At 47.7% G+C, this 14,618-nt stretch overlaps 2 protein-coding genes across 4 annotated transcripts in view; one reads left to right on the top strand and one right to left on the bottom strand.

The window, feature by feature from the left end:
• Positions 1-2,583: 2,583 nt before the first annotated feature.
• Positions 2,584-13,137, bottom strand: GID8 (GID complex subunit 8 homolog). The gene is made up of 5 exons (XM_037812285.1): positions 12,374-13,137; positions 9,570-9,699; positions 8,247-8,443; positions 7,772-7,969; positions 2,584-6,430 (listed from the first exon to the last, which is right to left on the bottom strand). The coding sequence occupies exons 2-5, from the start codon at positions 9,685-9,687 to the stop codon at positions 6,257-6,259; spliced, it is 687 nt and encodes a 228-aa protein (XP_037668213.1). The 5' UTR covers positions 9,688-9,699; positions 12,374-13,137; the 3' UTR covers positions 2,584-6,256.
• Positions 12,744-14,618, top strand: part of DIDO1 (death inducer-obliterator 1) — a 56,832-nt gene continuing 54,957 nt past the window's right edge. The window contains exon 1 of one of the 3 annotated variants that reach the window (XM_037812281.1): positions 12,744-12,850. The gene's annotated coding sequence lies outside the window, so the exon portion shown is untranslated. Of the gene's footprint in view, positions 12,878-14,618 lie in introns of all 3 variants that reach the window. The other 2 variants (XM_037812274.1, XM_037812276.1) reach the window with 2 other exon arrangements.

The following is a 14,618-nucleotide window of genomic DNA, read 5'->3' as shown; positions in this document are numbered from 1 at the left end:
GATGGAGCAGTCAGCCCCTGAGTGTCCCCGCCCAAAGCCAACAAAAGTTTGAGAACTGTTGCTACCAAGGACCTTCTCTCCTCCAGACAAACAGCTCCAAGTACTAAGGCCCGGAGGCAACTTCCAGGACAGCCAGGGGCCGGCTGCTGCAGGCCCCGGAGGCCCGTCAGGGCCACCGATCTCAGGGCCCCAGGCTGTCATGCAGCAGCTTGCAGCCCGGTGGAGGCAAGGAGGACGTGGCCAGTGCAACGATCCAAGCCAACAGAGACAGAGCCCCTGACGGGGGTGGGAGCAGCAAGGTCAGGAGCCCAGGCGGCAGGGTGTGAGGAGCTGGCAGGCTCAGTGGGCCCTGAGAGGAAGAGGGGCTCAAGGAGAAACAGCAGGAAACGGCCACCTGGACACCGCTCCTGAGGCCAGAGCCAGCAGCAGACATGCGGGAGCCCTGGGTGGCAGCAAAAGCTGGCCAGGTGAGGGGACACCCTTCCCAGGGGCCAGCAGTGGCCGGGAAAATCAGGTCGTTTAAGGCCTGGGGACAGAAGAGCAGGACCGGCCTCGGGGACCGCGCTCCGTCACAGCCTGACACCACAGCTTTCTGCCTCTGGTCTCACCTTCTGTCTGGGCTCTGCCTACTGGGTGGCCCTTTATTTATCTGAAGCTCTGCTGCCCAGAGACGTGTCATTGTGACCCCTCTAAAGCCCATTCAGGTCTTCCTGTGTACAGGGTGCCCCTCAGGCTTCAGCCTCTGTTCTGGGGCCCTCCAAGGAGAGAGGGGAGAGGTGAGACCCAGGGCTGGCGCACCTCTCCTTGAGATGAAGACAGCCCAGGGCCTGGGCCAGGCTTCCCCCCTGCACCCCACTTTCCTCTCATCTCCTTTCCAGCCAACACGGGCAGTTCTGAAGATGAATGTCCTCGTGAAAGAGACTGACAAGCCACCCCTTCTCCACGGTTACTGCCAAGGACCTCTAAGGAACGAGACCCAGCACGAGATGGTTTGCAGGAGCTGACTGACGGGTGGGGACTCCCACCTTTCATGCTAACAGTGAATGGTGAACAGAGAACTGGGTCAGGTTCCACCAGAAAGCCAGAAAGACAAACTTTAAGACGGTCATAAATGGATTTAGTGAAATATAGATTCTATAGATTGAATTATTCTTGAAGGTTCTGCAAGACTTTGTTCTTGAATTCATTATTTGAATGTTACAAGCATCTTACAAGCTGTTGGACTTTTCCACTTTATACCGAAAAACTGAAGCACCAAGACATCAAGTCGTCAGTCACCAGCTTGTGGCCCAGCAGGGACCGGTGCCCCGTCCCCTCTCCCCACACTCCTGACGTCGTCCACACTCGCTGAGGTGAGAGCCCAGCTCCCTGCCCACCCCACATGTGCAGGGATGCCCCTGCCAGCAGAGCTGCGCCCCACCTCCCCAAAGGAAGTGAGCTTCCATTTGGACTCCACGCACTCCCATCACTGCGTCTGCGGCCAAGGCCCGTTTCCCAGCAGTGCTCACCTGCACCCTGTACAGGAGGAACTGCTCAGGATGTTTTACTCATGGAGCCCAGGCTCACACAAGTGTCTGCCACAGCTGGTGACACCAAAGGCCCCTTCGGCCCGGGACGCCACTTTGATAGGAGAATCACAAGTGGTGATTCCAAATGAAGGTAACGCCCGAGCCGGGCTGGACACATGTGTCCAAGTTTTAGGTCCCAGCACTCATGGTGCCCCCCTTCCCACAGGCTCTGTGGGTGCAGGGGCACCACTGACAGCAGCAAAGGGACCCCCGAAATGCCTCCTACAGGCCTGACACAAAAGTGAGAGGCAAGGGGGCCGTGGAACCAAGACCACCGGAGTGTCACTGCCAAGTGAGGGAGTGGCGATGAGAAAGCCTCTCCTTCTTTACACCAAGTCCAATTGGTCTGTCCATGTCTGTGCCCCACGATGCCCTCCGCTCAGTCCCGCACCCTCAGCAGTGAGCATGCCGGCGAGCCCCACTTCACCATAAGGCAGCTGGAAACTGAGTCTGGCCAGAAGCCTTTGCTAAGCTTCCACAGCTCGCCTTCACACTCAGAGGCACTAATCCCCCAAACATTGGAGAACAACCCCCCCAGCTACAAACCCGCAGTTCCCTCCAGCCCGGTGGCCACTAGGCCTGGGGCTGGGTCCTGGGACTCAAGGTATTCCCTTGATTTTCCTCTAAGTTTGTAACTTTCATGAGAGAAAGTAAAAAAATTAGTTTATGCTAATTCAGCTTAAAAATCATTCAGTTGACAGCTCAACTAATTCTGACTTATTTCCTTCAGAGAGGAGTCTCTTTTAGGAAACTTAAGTGTCCTACTCTAGAGAACAGACAGATTTCAAAACTAAACACATACACACACAAGACGGTACAATTCCAAAAACGAGTATGTTCAGAGTGGGAACAGATCAAAACTAAAGCATCAAAGTAACTTGAAACTAAACAAAATGTTCCTTCTTCCCTTTCAATCCAATATACCAATTTTCAGTAAAAATTTTAGTATTTAATTCTTTGTTCTTATTAAAATATCTTTAGAGAAAGGGAAAAAAGAACTTTCAGATGACCAATCTGAGAAAAATATGAAAACTTTTACTATCAAATTAATGACAGGCAGCAAAGCAACCTATTCTGTATTTTTCAAAAGATATGGGAGTGGGGGCAATGTACTCCGCCCGGAACAGAGCAGAATTACAGAAGTAATGTGTACAAAAGTGCTACAGCAGGTTGTATGTTTACACAGGATTAAAATGACTCATGGTGACAATATAATTTACTATAAACCCGAAAAAGGAATACAAATTTCTGAAACAAACACAACCATTGTCAAAAATAACACGCATGGCGTCCGCCAAGCAGCAGCACTGAAGTTTGATGGAAGCCACGGCCTTGCCACACGCTGTCCTACAGTGCGCAGCCGACTGTCCTCGGTTGGCGTCGAGGACACTGAGGGCTCAGGCTGCAGACACCTTGCATCTAGTCCTCCGTCCACACTGAGATGTCACAGTAACAACCAGAAGGGGATCCCGATCCATTTGCATGAAGACTCCATTGTCGCTAACAAATCCCTGGTGCCAGCACTCTCCCGAACCAACAGTGAACAGACAGAAGAAAAGGAAGACATGGTGCCCTGGAAAAACTGGCCTCAAAATATATAACACAAGCTTTCCGATCACATCTTCTATCAGAATTGAGAAGACGACTGGGCGACAAGACAACTTACCCCTCAGAGGCCGCGACGGGCCCCAGCTGGCAGTTTTTTTGTATTCGTGCTTAGGGATGTCATTCTTCAGCCCCATGCTATGGCCGATTTTTTGTCTCAAATACCACTCCCAATAATTTTTGCCTTTTCTAAAACCTGGAAACTTTAATTCAAAAGATAAAACCTATTCATTCTCATTTGCTTTGCAATAATCTCTGCACTTCGTAACAATTCCAAACCGGGAGTTTACTTCTCACACGACTTCATGATATCAGGAACATAAAGTACAGAATATTCTCAAATTTTATTTATTTCAAGGCACTTTCAACAAGAAAGCGGAAAAAGGAGAAATAAACTACTTCTGTAAAACATTACTTGATTTTAATAAACACAACAGTGAGATCCAAATGAGACAAGAGCAGAAAAATCTAATTATACTGTAACTTTATCTCAGAATGACTTAATTTAGCTTCTTGCTGGAAAAAAAAAAGAGACTAAAATGGTGGCAAATAGGACAAGTAAACAAAGTCATGACATTGAAAGGCAACTTCCAGTCTACAAACAGATCATGAGAAAAGTAATTATATTCTCTTAAGCAAAGAAAACAAAAATAACATTTGAATTTTTAGTTTCTCCACCATCTAGCTCACACTGGTTTTCAGCATTGGCTTGGACTGATGAATAAAATACCACTTAACACTTCAAGCACGTGACAAACCCCATCACGTCCCGGAAGTTCATGGGTGACCCTGTGCACAAGACTTTCCGTTACTACACGTCTCACACACTCTGGTTTTAATAATATGTCAAATTGATGATACGTTAACTACGCACGTGAGCGATCTTATACACATCAATAATTAAAAAATTAGGAGGAATATGCAGAACTAGCTGGTGCTTTTCAAAACGTGCACTTTTATCCCTACCTCTCTACTACTATTTTTCTTCCAGCTTGTTACAGTTAACCTCTGAATCACCTGAAGATTAAAACCCCCTTTCCCTCTAACTTACTTCTTTCCCCAAACCTCACAGGAAATAATTCCAAAGAAGGGTTCCTTTTGTCAATGACTCTTAAGACAGCTAGAGTTGAAATGACTGGTTCTAGATGGTAAAAGAGAAAGGCCTCCCCCCCTTACCTCATCCTCACAGAATCAAAAGGGTGGCACAAAAGATCAGTCTGGAGGCTAAAATTATTTTATAATGACTGCCAGGGTCTCTGCACTTGTCACTAAATGACATAAATCATATATATATATATATATATATATATATAAAGTAAATACTGTCCCAACCCCTACCCACTGAAAACAGTAGACAACTTGAAAACATGCCACTGGACTGTAAGTCAAAGAGTAAAACACCGCAGTCAGCAGAGAGAATGGCTGGTGCCACGGACACATAATGAACATGGCTCAAGTGGGCAAGGGCTTCACTAAGACGACCAGGCCAGTCAGAGGCAGTCAACGCAATGCGCTTAAATGCTGGCAAGCTGGCAACCCCGTGGCCTAGTCCAGCCTTGGTAGTCAAGGGACCTCCTGCCAAAGAATAAGGCAAACAGGTTCCCCAAGATGCAGCTGCTGAATACATTTCTCTCTGTCAAGTCTTAGATGCCAGAACACTTTGTTCCAGCCTAAGGAATCAGCTGGGGGAACTGAGTCACAGCACCTCGGGATCCCAAGCTCACACAGGGCTGGTGCCCACCACACTGGTGGCAAGAGAAGCCTGTGCACCGTGGAGGCCTGGCAGCTCTATGGTGATTCAGAGTTGATGCTGGGCAAGGGCCACCAAGGTCAGGCATACCCGCTGCACCCTGCAATGACTCCAACTTGTGTCTGAACCCAAGTTCCATGTGCCCATGAGGGCCTAACGGCTCTGACCTGTTTGCGTGCAGCGCCATGTGCTAGCCATTTGTGCACTCCCCTCGGTCAACAGGAGACACACCGATGAGTGAACAGAATTGGACGTCTACAGAGTGTAGACCATGTAATAAGAGATAACAAGTCAACTCTGAGATGCTCAAACGCAGGTCAACCGTGGCTGAACATGCGATCCTTTCTGCTCCACCGAAGATGCTCCCAAGCACCTCAGCCAAAGCACAGGGTGCTGAGCGGCCCGTCACCAGGCTAACTCCCAAGATATGGGCCAGGTAACGTGGCCTCCGGTATAATACCAGAGGGGCACAAGAAATCCCCTAAAAACAAAAGGTTTGTTTTAGATGATTAATTTTTTAGAGGCCATTCTGGTCATTCTTGAAATCAAAGAAAAACCTTTATTTTCAACAAAACTGCCTGGAAAAGATGGTTGAGTAACCCACTGTGAATGAGCCTCTCACCACGCACACCACCAAATATACATGTGGAAAAACAAAAAGCCCCACTACCCATTGCTCACATACCCCTACACACATACCCACCCACACATACACACACCCAAAAGCCAGACCACCCAGAATCAAAGGGCAAACAAACGTCAAACTCAATAGCCTCACACCAAAGAAGTCTTTGAAGTAGGATTTACAAATTTATATATTCTCTACTACGGAAAAAAAAAAAAAAAATAAACAAGAAAAGGGAGTAAGGAAGAACTAGATGCAAGCCTGACACGACCTAGAAAAACGGAGGAAATGTACTGTCTGCCTATTACTAACAGAAAGCAAATACATGGCCAGTGCTTTCCAAGATTGTGAGCAGGAGACGTTAAGCTTCACCGATATCCCCTAATACACAGCACTCAGCGGCAAACCAAATCCCTCGGCCGCCCAAAATCCCAAGAGCACTGAATATGCAAATGCAATGTGTCCAGTGCTTAAAAATGGTCCACGGCGCAGTGCCTAGGTCAAACCTCCAGAGACAGTGTCTTCTGTTGCAAGTTTCCCAGCACTTTTAAAAGGGCCATTTTTCCCCTTAAAAAAAATAAAAAGATACTGGTTCAAAAAAAAAAAAAAAAAAAAAAGGAACAGGGAAAGAGGGTTCTCTGCTGCAGTTAAATGTCTCCGGCGGGCGTGGCAGAGCCCGGGACAGTACCCAGGCCACCTGCACAGCCTCTACTTGGGCTCCTCGATGACACCCTTGCTGAGGTCTGTCATCTTGGGATATTTTACTTTCTTCTGGTCCAGCTCATTCTGAGCCCAAAGTAGTAATTTCAGTAATTTTGCCAGCTTGGGTGTTGACTCACGATTTTCATAATCTAAGACAGCTTGGTTAACTTCACTCCACACCTGGAAAACAAACACATCCAATAAAAAGTCTATTAAGAACATACGTTCTGAGACCTCCTGAAAACCATTTTTACATGGGAAGCTTATGTACTTAAACAAACATTAAGCACAAAACTGTGCGGCACTGCGGGGGCCCTCATCCAGAAGGAGCCTCCAGCCCAGGGGGAAAGGCCACGCCTGGCCTTGATGGCCTTAGCCTGGTTCAGAGAAAGTGCTGCGGGGTCCCGAGAGAGGAGAGAACACATGCAGTCCAGCGAGGAAAAGTCAGTCCTAATGAGCCCCAAGAAAACACCGGAAGTGGCCCTTCCAGGACAGGCAGTCCTTCTAATGAGGTGACAAGAGAGGACTGAACCCACGGAAAGAAGCAAATCCAACTTCTGCAAGTCGGGGCGATGGGAAAAGCAGGAGCTGTGTCTGGGGAAGTGACAAGTCGTCACATTTGGCTGGAATAGAGATAATGAGAGGTACATTTTCAGAAGAAAATATGAGATTTTAAAGAAAAGCAACTTAGAAACACTTGTTTTTGAGAGACCCCAAACAAATAGGAGGAAGGTTAAGATAAGTAAGAAAAATGAATTTGAATACTTGTGGTGGTTTGGAGCTGTGTACTCCAGAAAAACGTTTTTAAATTTAGTCCATTCCTGTGGGTGTGAACCCATTGTAAGTAGGATGTTTTGATGAGGTAACTTCAGTTAAGGTGTGGCCCACCTCAATCAGGAAGGGTCTCAATGCGATTACTAGAATCCTTCATAAGTAGAATGAAATTCAGACACAGAGAGAAAAAGCCACGGAAGCAAGAAGCTGGTCAGCGGAACCCAGAAGAGAACAGAGTGGCCAAGGGAGGCCACCACATGCATCGCCATGTGACAGAAAACCCAAGGACCCAGGATCACTGGCAGCCGGCCCCAGGACACCACCGTCTCGTGGGAGAAAGCAGCGCCTTGATGACACCTTGAATTCTTTGGCTTTTTCCTGGCCTCAAAACCACGGGTCACTGAATGCCCATAGTCTAAGCCATCCCTCTGCATGGTATTTGCTTCAGCAGCCAAGAAAACTAAAACAATCCTGTAGAATAAATTCAAGAATTCTGGCATCTACATCCAACCGATAGGTATGAATGGACATTTAACAGCACAGCACACTGCTGTCCCTGATTTAACAAGCTGAAAGATTAAAGATTAGAAAGGAAGTGACCATCTCGTACCATAGTGTCATGTACCAGAAACCTTCTTTCTCTCGTTCCGCACTATAAATTCTGCACCTGTCATAATTTTTTTTGGAAATTCCATTTTGAACATCTATCGGGGGTAATAAAGGAAGATTCCTCTCACCACACTTTACCTTCTGCCTCTGCATCATGTTGAGGAGGTCCCCGAAGGGGGACTCCTCAGGGTTGTCGAAGGCCAGCAGGGCCAGCGTGCGCTCCATCTCCGTCAGGCACTCCCTGCTCTCCTCACCCTGCTCCGCCAGCTGCGTCTGCGCGAACTCCAGGGCCGCCTCGGTCTCGCGCTGCCGGATCAGCTCAATCAAGTGCTGCTGCTGCTCGGCAGAAACAGACCAGCTGAAGCCACGGGCGCTTGGTTCTACTCAAAAGCACATCTAGCATCTCTGAATTACTAAACATGCATTTTAAAACAGCTTCTGAAAAGAGACAGCTTCTGCAATAATAACAAAAACTGCTAACACAAACCCTTGCCATAAGTAAATTTTAAAAATACCCTGATAATACACATTTGCCTAGTTATTTCTAAATCATTACCGACAGCCTTAACTTATCAAGTATCCACAAACCAGACTAGTCACTACTGAAACTCACCTGTAAATGAAAGTAAAGATACCGGTTTGTGTCTAAGAGCTCTGGATGGAGGCTATTGATCAATGCAATAGCCTCCTGAATCTGACCTTTCAATATCATCTCTCGGATTTTGATTCGTTCATCAAGTGTTTCTAGATCCACACTAGGTTCAATTCCAGATTCCATTCGAAACTTCTCGGCTGCTTCTTTAAAGCCCTCTGAAAATGAAAAACATCTTAACTGCTAGGAAAGTTAGTGAGAACGCAAAGCCTTGCTACTCTAGATTAAATGACCTCCATATGAATAGCATTTTCTTAGGGGGTTGGTGTTAATAGCTTTGTAATTTACTATTTGCGTCCTTGAAATGAAATGAAATACGCAAACAAAAAAAACATTAATTCCTTTCTACCCCATCAAAAAAAAAAAATCTAACAGACCAGCCAAAGAGGCTTAGAACAAATGCCATAAAGCTCAGTGTGGTGGTGTGACTCCTGGAAGAAGGCTGAAATTACAGGGACAGGCGCCCAAGACCCGTGGATCTGGTTCCGGGTGATGCCAGACAAACTGGCTAGGCCAGCAAAGAGCATGTCAGGCCTCCAATGCCAACTCTGCCGGCAGCGAAGTGGTGACCTGCACCTCTGAGTGTGACTCTACAAGGCTTCTCAACACCCAAGCCAGTGTGTGCACCTCCCTCAACCCTCCCTCCCCTCCACACGTTTACAGCTATAGGTCTACATTTCCTGATCATCTTTCAAAAATAGTTTTGTTTTGTTTTTTAATAGACACTAATTTGCAGAGAGCAACTGGGGACTAAGAGGAGGAAGACTGACTTTTCATTTTATACTTTTTGAAAACAAATGGATTTTCTTACCACATTTTTATTAACCTTTCTTCTTCCAAATATCAGTGAGGGCTGAGTGTTAGGATTACAAACCACTTTTGTTTCCTTCCATACACTTCTGCCCTCCTCCCTTTTCTCTTTTTGAGTTGGATACATCTTCCAGAAAAAGGTCAGTATAATTTACCAGACTGGCCACAAGAGATCAATTATTTGGGATTTAAATGTACTTTGGAACAATCTTAATGATCTTGATTATGTAACTGTGAAACTGTCAAAGGTTAAGCAGCAGGTTTTTCCTTTGGCCTCAGACCTGGAACACATACCCGATCTCCTGAAAAGGATATCTTTAACACAATAACATGCAAATGTGTGAAGTTATCGCTGTGATTATAATGTCTTTTGTACACAATATAACTTTACCCTTGAACTTCAGTGGTAAAGCTCAGAGTGTAGAAAAGAGAAAATTATGTTCAAGGAATAACACCCTTTTTACAAACCTTTACCTGTAACAAGATAGTTCATGATGAGACGATTCATGTCCGCTCGCTGAATGTGTAAGTTATTGAGTTTTTCCATCCATTCATCTTTTGTGATTTCATCGGGTTTTTCTGTGTAACTCATTCTGACTTATTTCTACAAGAAAATATATATTTTAAGGAAGTGATGAATTCTATGACAATTATGATTTCAGAAGATAAACAGCCAAGAATTAAGAAGTAAAAGGGAGGGGATGGAAAGATACGCTAGCTCTGGAGAACAGCTTATGCAAAGGGCCTCAGCTGCAGCGGTGTATCTGTGGACCAGGAGGAAGGGCAGGGTGTTGAGGAGGTTGGATGAATGTGAGAAAGGGCCAAGAGGGCTCAGAATCAGGAAACTGAGATCATATGAGGTCAGATCAAGTAAGACCTCATAGTCTGAGAGAAGGTTTAGATTCTCCTCTAAGTACAAAGGGAGCTACTGGAGAGTTATAAACTAAATTACTGTATGTTGACTTAGGTGCTAAAAAGAACATTGTACAATTGTACACCCACTAGACAGACAAAGCCTGACAATACCAAGTGTTAGCAAAGACCTCTTTGATAGTTGGTAGCACTGTCAAGTAAAACTGAACATGTGGATACCATACAATCCAGTAATTCTACCCAAGCCACACTTACATCCTAGAAAAACTCACAAACCTTTCCGTGGGGACAGATATAGGCCACTTCACAGAAGCACTGTTCAGATAGGCAAAAGTACAGAAGCCATCCACCATGGTCTGGGCAAAGGAACTGGCAGGGAAAACACAATCCCATGTCTGACACCCTTGGGGCAGATGAATTTTAGAACGCAGCCTTTTTCAGATGGTAGGAAGATTAAATGGCACAACTCACCATATACGTATATATAACATCCTGTGAGATTACAGCACCCTGTCATCAAACATTATTTCTTCAGTGACATGTACAAGTATTCAGAGAAGGTAGAACAAAGACTATTTAACAGCCTTAACCAGGCCAGGTTTTACCACCAAATGGGTTAAAACAAAACCAAAAACTTTTGGTTTCAGAGCTACTTGGATTTCAGGATGCTGAGAAGGGACAGTGGGTCGTGTACTCAGACAAGAGAACTGAACAGAGCAGTTAAAATAAATGAAGTAACACAAGCACAAAGATCACTCGTGAGAAGCACGCTAAAGGAGAAAAGTCGCAGAGGTCTGAGAGTGGCGTGATAGTTTTGTAAAGACCAAAAAGACAAACTAATATGTGTTTTAGGAAGAAATATGTATGTGGCAAAACTACTGTTTTTTAAAAGTACAAGCATGAACTATAAACGTCAGAAGAGTGGTCCCCTGTGGAGGACAGGCGGGATGACAGAGGTGTGACTTAGATATACGTTATAGACATTCTTTACACGTGGCAACTTACATGCCAAATTGCATCAGTAAACAAAGAGATTAACAATGGAATGAACACAGTAGAGCGGCAAGAGCCAAGCGGGAAGACCAGGAGAAAGACATCCGACAAGAGAGGACAGCGGCCTAGGCTGGAATGCTGGCAGAAAAGATGGAAAGACGCGACCAGAGTCAAGACTCTTCGGACCCTGAGCCAGTGGGACTTGCTGATAGACTGAGAGTGCAGAGAGAAAAGAACGGGAAGAAACTGGAGAAGGACCTGGAGGTTTCCAGCTTGAGACCTTGGAGGGTGGGGCCACAAGTGAGGAGGAAGGACTGGGACAGGAACAAGTCTGAGGGACAGGACAAGTCTGGGGCGACCATCAGGCATGCAGATGAAGTCAAGCAGGCTCCTGCATCACAGGTCCTGAGCTCAGCGATGGAAACATTAATTAGGGAAACACCCTCAAAGATATACACTTAAAGCCCAGAGTTTGTCAAGGATCACAGAGGGAGTGTGGACAGAGTACTTGGAGTATGTGTGAATTTAGAGATCAAGCAGAGGCACCAGCAGAAGAAAACCTGTATCAGAGCAGCAAGTGAGAGGGGGCAACCCGGAGAGGATACCATGACACCACAAAACGTCCATCTCCTGTAGCTACAGGTCAACTGCACAACTCAGTAAGATCACATTTTTATCCGCAGACAGCAATTAAGGGTAAATTTAGAACCAACATTAGGAGCCCTTTAGAAAAGGCACCTTTTCTCAGTTTCCACTTGGCAACAGACAGTCACACTAGTACCACTGAGAGGTGGCAAATGCGATTTTTAAAAAACAACTTTGGAGAATTGGCCCGTTCTGTTTTCTGCAGGAAGAACTCGGCAAGCTCAACCTCCAGAAATTAAACAGTCAAAATAAACACAAATTCTTAACTGGTAAAATAAATTCCCTAAACACCGAGGACAACAAACACTTGCTGTCCAGGCATTTTACGTCAAGTGTCTGCTTTAAAGTAGTTGTGCCATATGAATCTTTCTCTTCAAGGAGATTTAAGGTGTTCCAAACAACCATTAACTACTATTCTAGCCGGCGACCGGTTCCGAAGGTTAGCGCCTCCGTTCGAAAGCAGCCTCCCTCGAGAATAACACTTGAGTGACAGCTCCGCGGCACTGCCGAGGTTGGGAGTACACTCCGGCCACCGGACTTGTAAATCCAGAAGGCGACCCCCGCCACCGCCGGGGAGCGCCCCGGAGATTCTGACACCTGCGCGGACCGGCTCCCCGGGCGGCCGCCACGCGGGCGGGGCCCGGCCTGGACGCCCCCGGGGCAGCGGGGCGCATCCCGGCAGCCCGGGCGCGAGTCCGCCTCTGCCCGTCTCCGGGCCCGGCCCTCGCCCCGGCTCCAGCAGCCCGGGCCCGCCGCGGCCATCTTACCGTGCGGATCCCGCCTCCCGCGCTACGCGGTCTCCGCGGCGGCTCCGCGGCCGCTCCAGGGGGCGGGAGAACCGAGCCGGAGAGGGGGCGGCGGCGGCGGCGGCAGCGGCAGCGGTGGCGGCGGCGGCGGCAGCGGCAGCGCCCGAGGAGAGGGAGGCGGAGGCCACGGCGGAGGCGGGGGCGGGAACAGGAGGGAAACCACACCGACGGCCTCCCCCCCCCCCACCTCTCGCGAGATCGCGAGCCGGCAGCCAATGAGGAGCTCTCGCGAGGGGGCCGGGCGAGGCGGCCGCCCGGAACCACGGAGCTCCAGCTTCCGTTCTTGCGCAGAACTCCTCGTGCGGTGCCCTCAGTCTACGGGTTGGCGCGAGAGTCAAAAGGTCTAGGCAGCTTTCGGTAAAATGGCCGCCGCCGAGGTGTCGTGATGTGGAGGTTTGGCGCCGGGATGGTGACATCTAGATTGAATCGGAAGCGAAGGTGCCCACGAACTTTCCCGTCGTTTGTGTGAGGCGAGAGGGAATGGGACGGGGAGGCAGAGGGAGGGTGCCAGGCGCTCCAAGACCGCCCCTCCGACGGAGTCGCTTCTCGACTGCTTGCTTCCCAGGGGCCCAAAGGAGATGCCGTTAGGTCGGGGTCGGGCGGGGTTTTTCCTGAATGTGTGTTGAAATGAATTCCTTGAGTTTATTCCACGAATGTCGTTCAGTGCGTTCTCGCGCGATGCCAGATGGGTAAGCAAGAGCGAGCAGCCCGCGGCGCGTCCTCCCGCCCAGGGTCGCGGAGCCGCCGGCGCCGAAAGGAAGGGACCCGGGCGGATTAGAATTGAAGCAGAGCGGGGCGGGGGCGGAAGGAAGACACCCTGCAGACGCGGCGCGGCCGGCACTTTCCTCGGAGCGGGGCCTGGCCGGGCTCATTCTTCTCAGGGGTTGTATAAGGGCAGTGGCGGGAGATGAGCGCTGGCGGAGGACAGAAGTATATATTTGCTTATTGTCTGTCTTCTCAAGAAGAACGCAAACTCCGTCAAAGCAGGGTCTCGTTTTTTCCTTATCCAAAAGCAAAGTTAAAAGATTTAAGAGCTTTAAGAAGAAACATTAGAAATATTGAGCAGGCAGCTCCTTATTTCATCCGGTGATGGCATCTAATTTATATATCATAGATATAAATAGTTACAAGGATTAGTTGCTGACATAAATTGCATACGTGTTTTAAATAGATTTGTGTCAAAACTTCAGACCTTCAGAATTAGCAATTAAAGAAAATGTCCATAACCAGACTTCATTGGTCCATCTGTCTGCCATATTGGACTTACTTTCTGTCAGAAAAAGTCTTGACATGGCTTTCTCATAAGGAAGGAAAATGAGCAGTCCTTGGTGGCTGACAGTTTGTGGGGACTAAGGGAGAGGAGGCAGTCCAGAGTAAGGCTCAGTTCTGTAGCCTGGTTGGTTGATGAGGTCAACGGTGATGGCACCAACTAAGAAGGAATGCAAGAGGGAGAACCCTCATGATGAGGAGTGTGGTAGGAGGAGAAGAAAATAGGGTAAGTTCATTGTGGGGCTGAGCTGAATTTGAGGTGCTTGTGGGACTCATCTAAAGCTCAAGGGAAAAAGATCAGGCTGGAATGGAATGTTTTGTGGCAATATCATGTGGGAGTTGAAATAGTTAAATGTGTTCAGGGAATGCACATGAAGAGGAGTGGGTTAAATCCAGAATCCGTGTAGGCAACAGAGAAGAGATGGTGGAGAGGTCTACAAGAATCAAGAGATTTGGAAGGCTGTCCCCAAAGCCTTAGGGCGTAACAAGTTTCAGAGACATGTGATTAGCAATGTCGAATGCAGCAGAGAAGTCCAGTTTGATAGTCCCCAAAAACTGACCTTTTGATGATTATTGGTGACTGGAGCAAGAAATTCAGTGACATGGTGGGAATGGAAAAATCTACATTGCAGTGAGTTGTTAGAGGAATGGGGGGTGGGGTGGAGTGAAAACAGTAGTGTGTTTAACACGTTCAAGAGTGATTAGAGCCATGCAGCAGATGTGCGAACAGGAGCCTGTGGAAGAGGCCACATCACACACTAAAGCAACATTTGGTGACTGAGGAGGAAGGAAGGGATGCTAGGGATAACTTCCAGACTCTGGCTTGTGCATTTGAGTTTCTAGAGTGGGACTATCCACTGAGGAAGGACCTGGGTTGGTGAGGAGAGTCAGAAATCAAGAGCTCAGTTTTCCATGTGTTAGGTGCATTTGAGTCATC

This window comes from Choloepus didactylus, chromosome 19, assembly GCF_015220235.1.
Source record: "Choloepus didactylus isolate mChoDid1 chromosome 19, mChoDid1.pri, whole genome shotgun sequence".
NCBI lineage: Eukaryota > Metazoa > Chordata > Mammalia > Pilosa > Megalonychidae > Choloepus > Choloepus didactylus.
This window is presented reverse-complemented; position numbering and strand designations above follow the sequence as displayed.

What these genes read in the sequence shown, in the direction of transcription:
- GID8 (XM_037812285.1), bottom strand. Translation starts at nt 9,687, where the DNA reads ATGAGTTACACAGAAAAACCCGATGAAATCACAAAAGATGAATGGATG. An exon ending in CATGAACTATCTTGTTACAG is followed by an intron (nt 8,444 to 9,569) that starts GTAAAGGTTTGT and finishes TTTCATTTTCAG; the next exon opens with AGGGCTTTAAAGAAGCAGCC. An exon ending in ACATGATGCAGAGGCAGAAG is followed by an intron (nt 6,431 to 7,771) that starts GTAAAGTGTGGT and finishes TTTGTTTTCCAG; the next exon opens with GTGTGGAGTGAAGTTAACCA.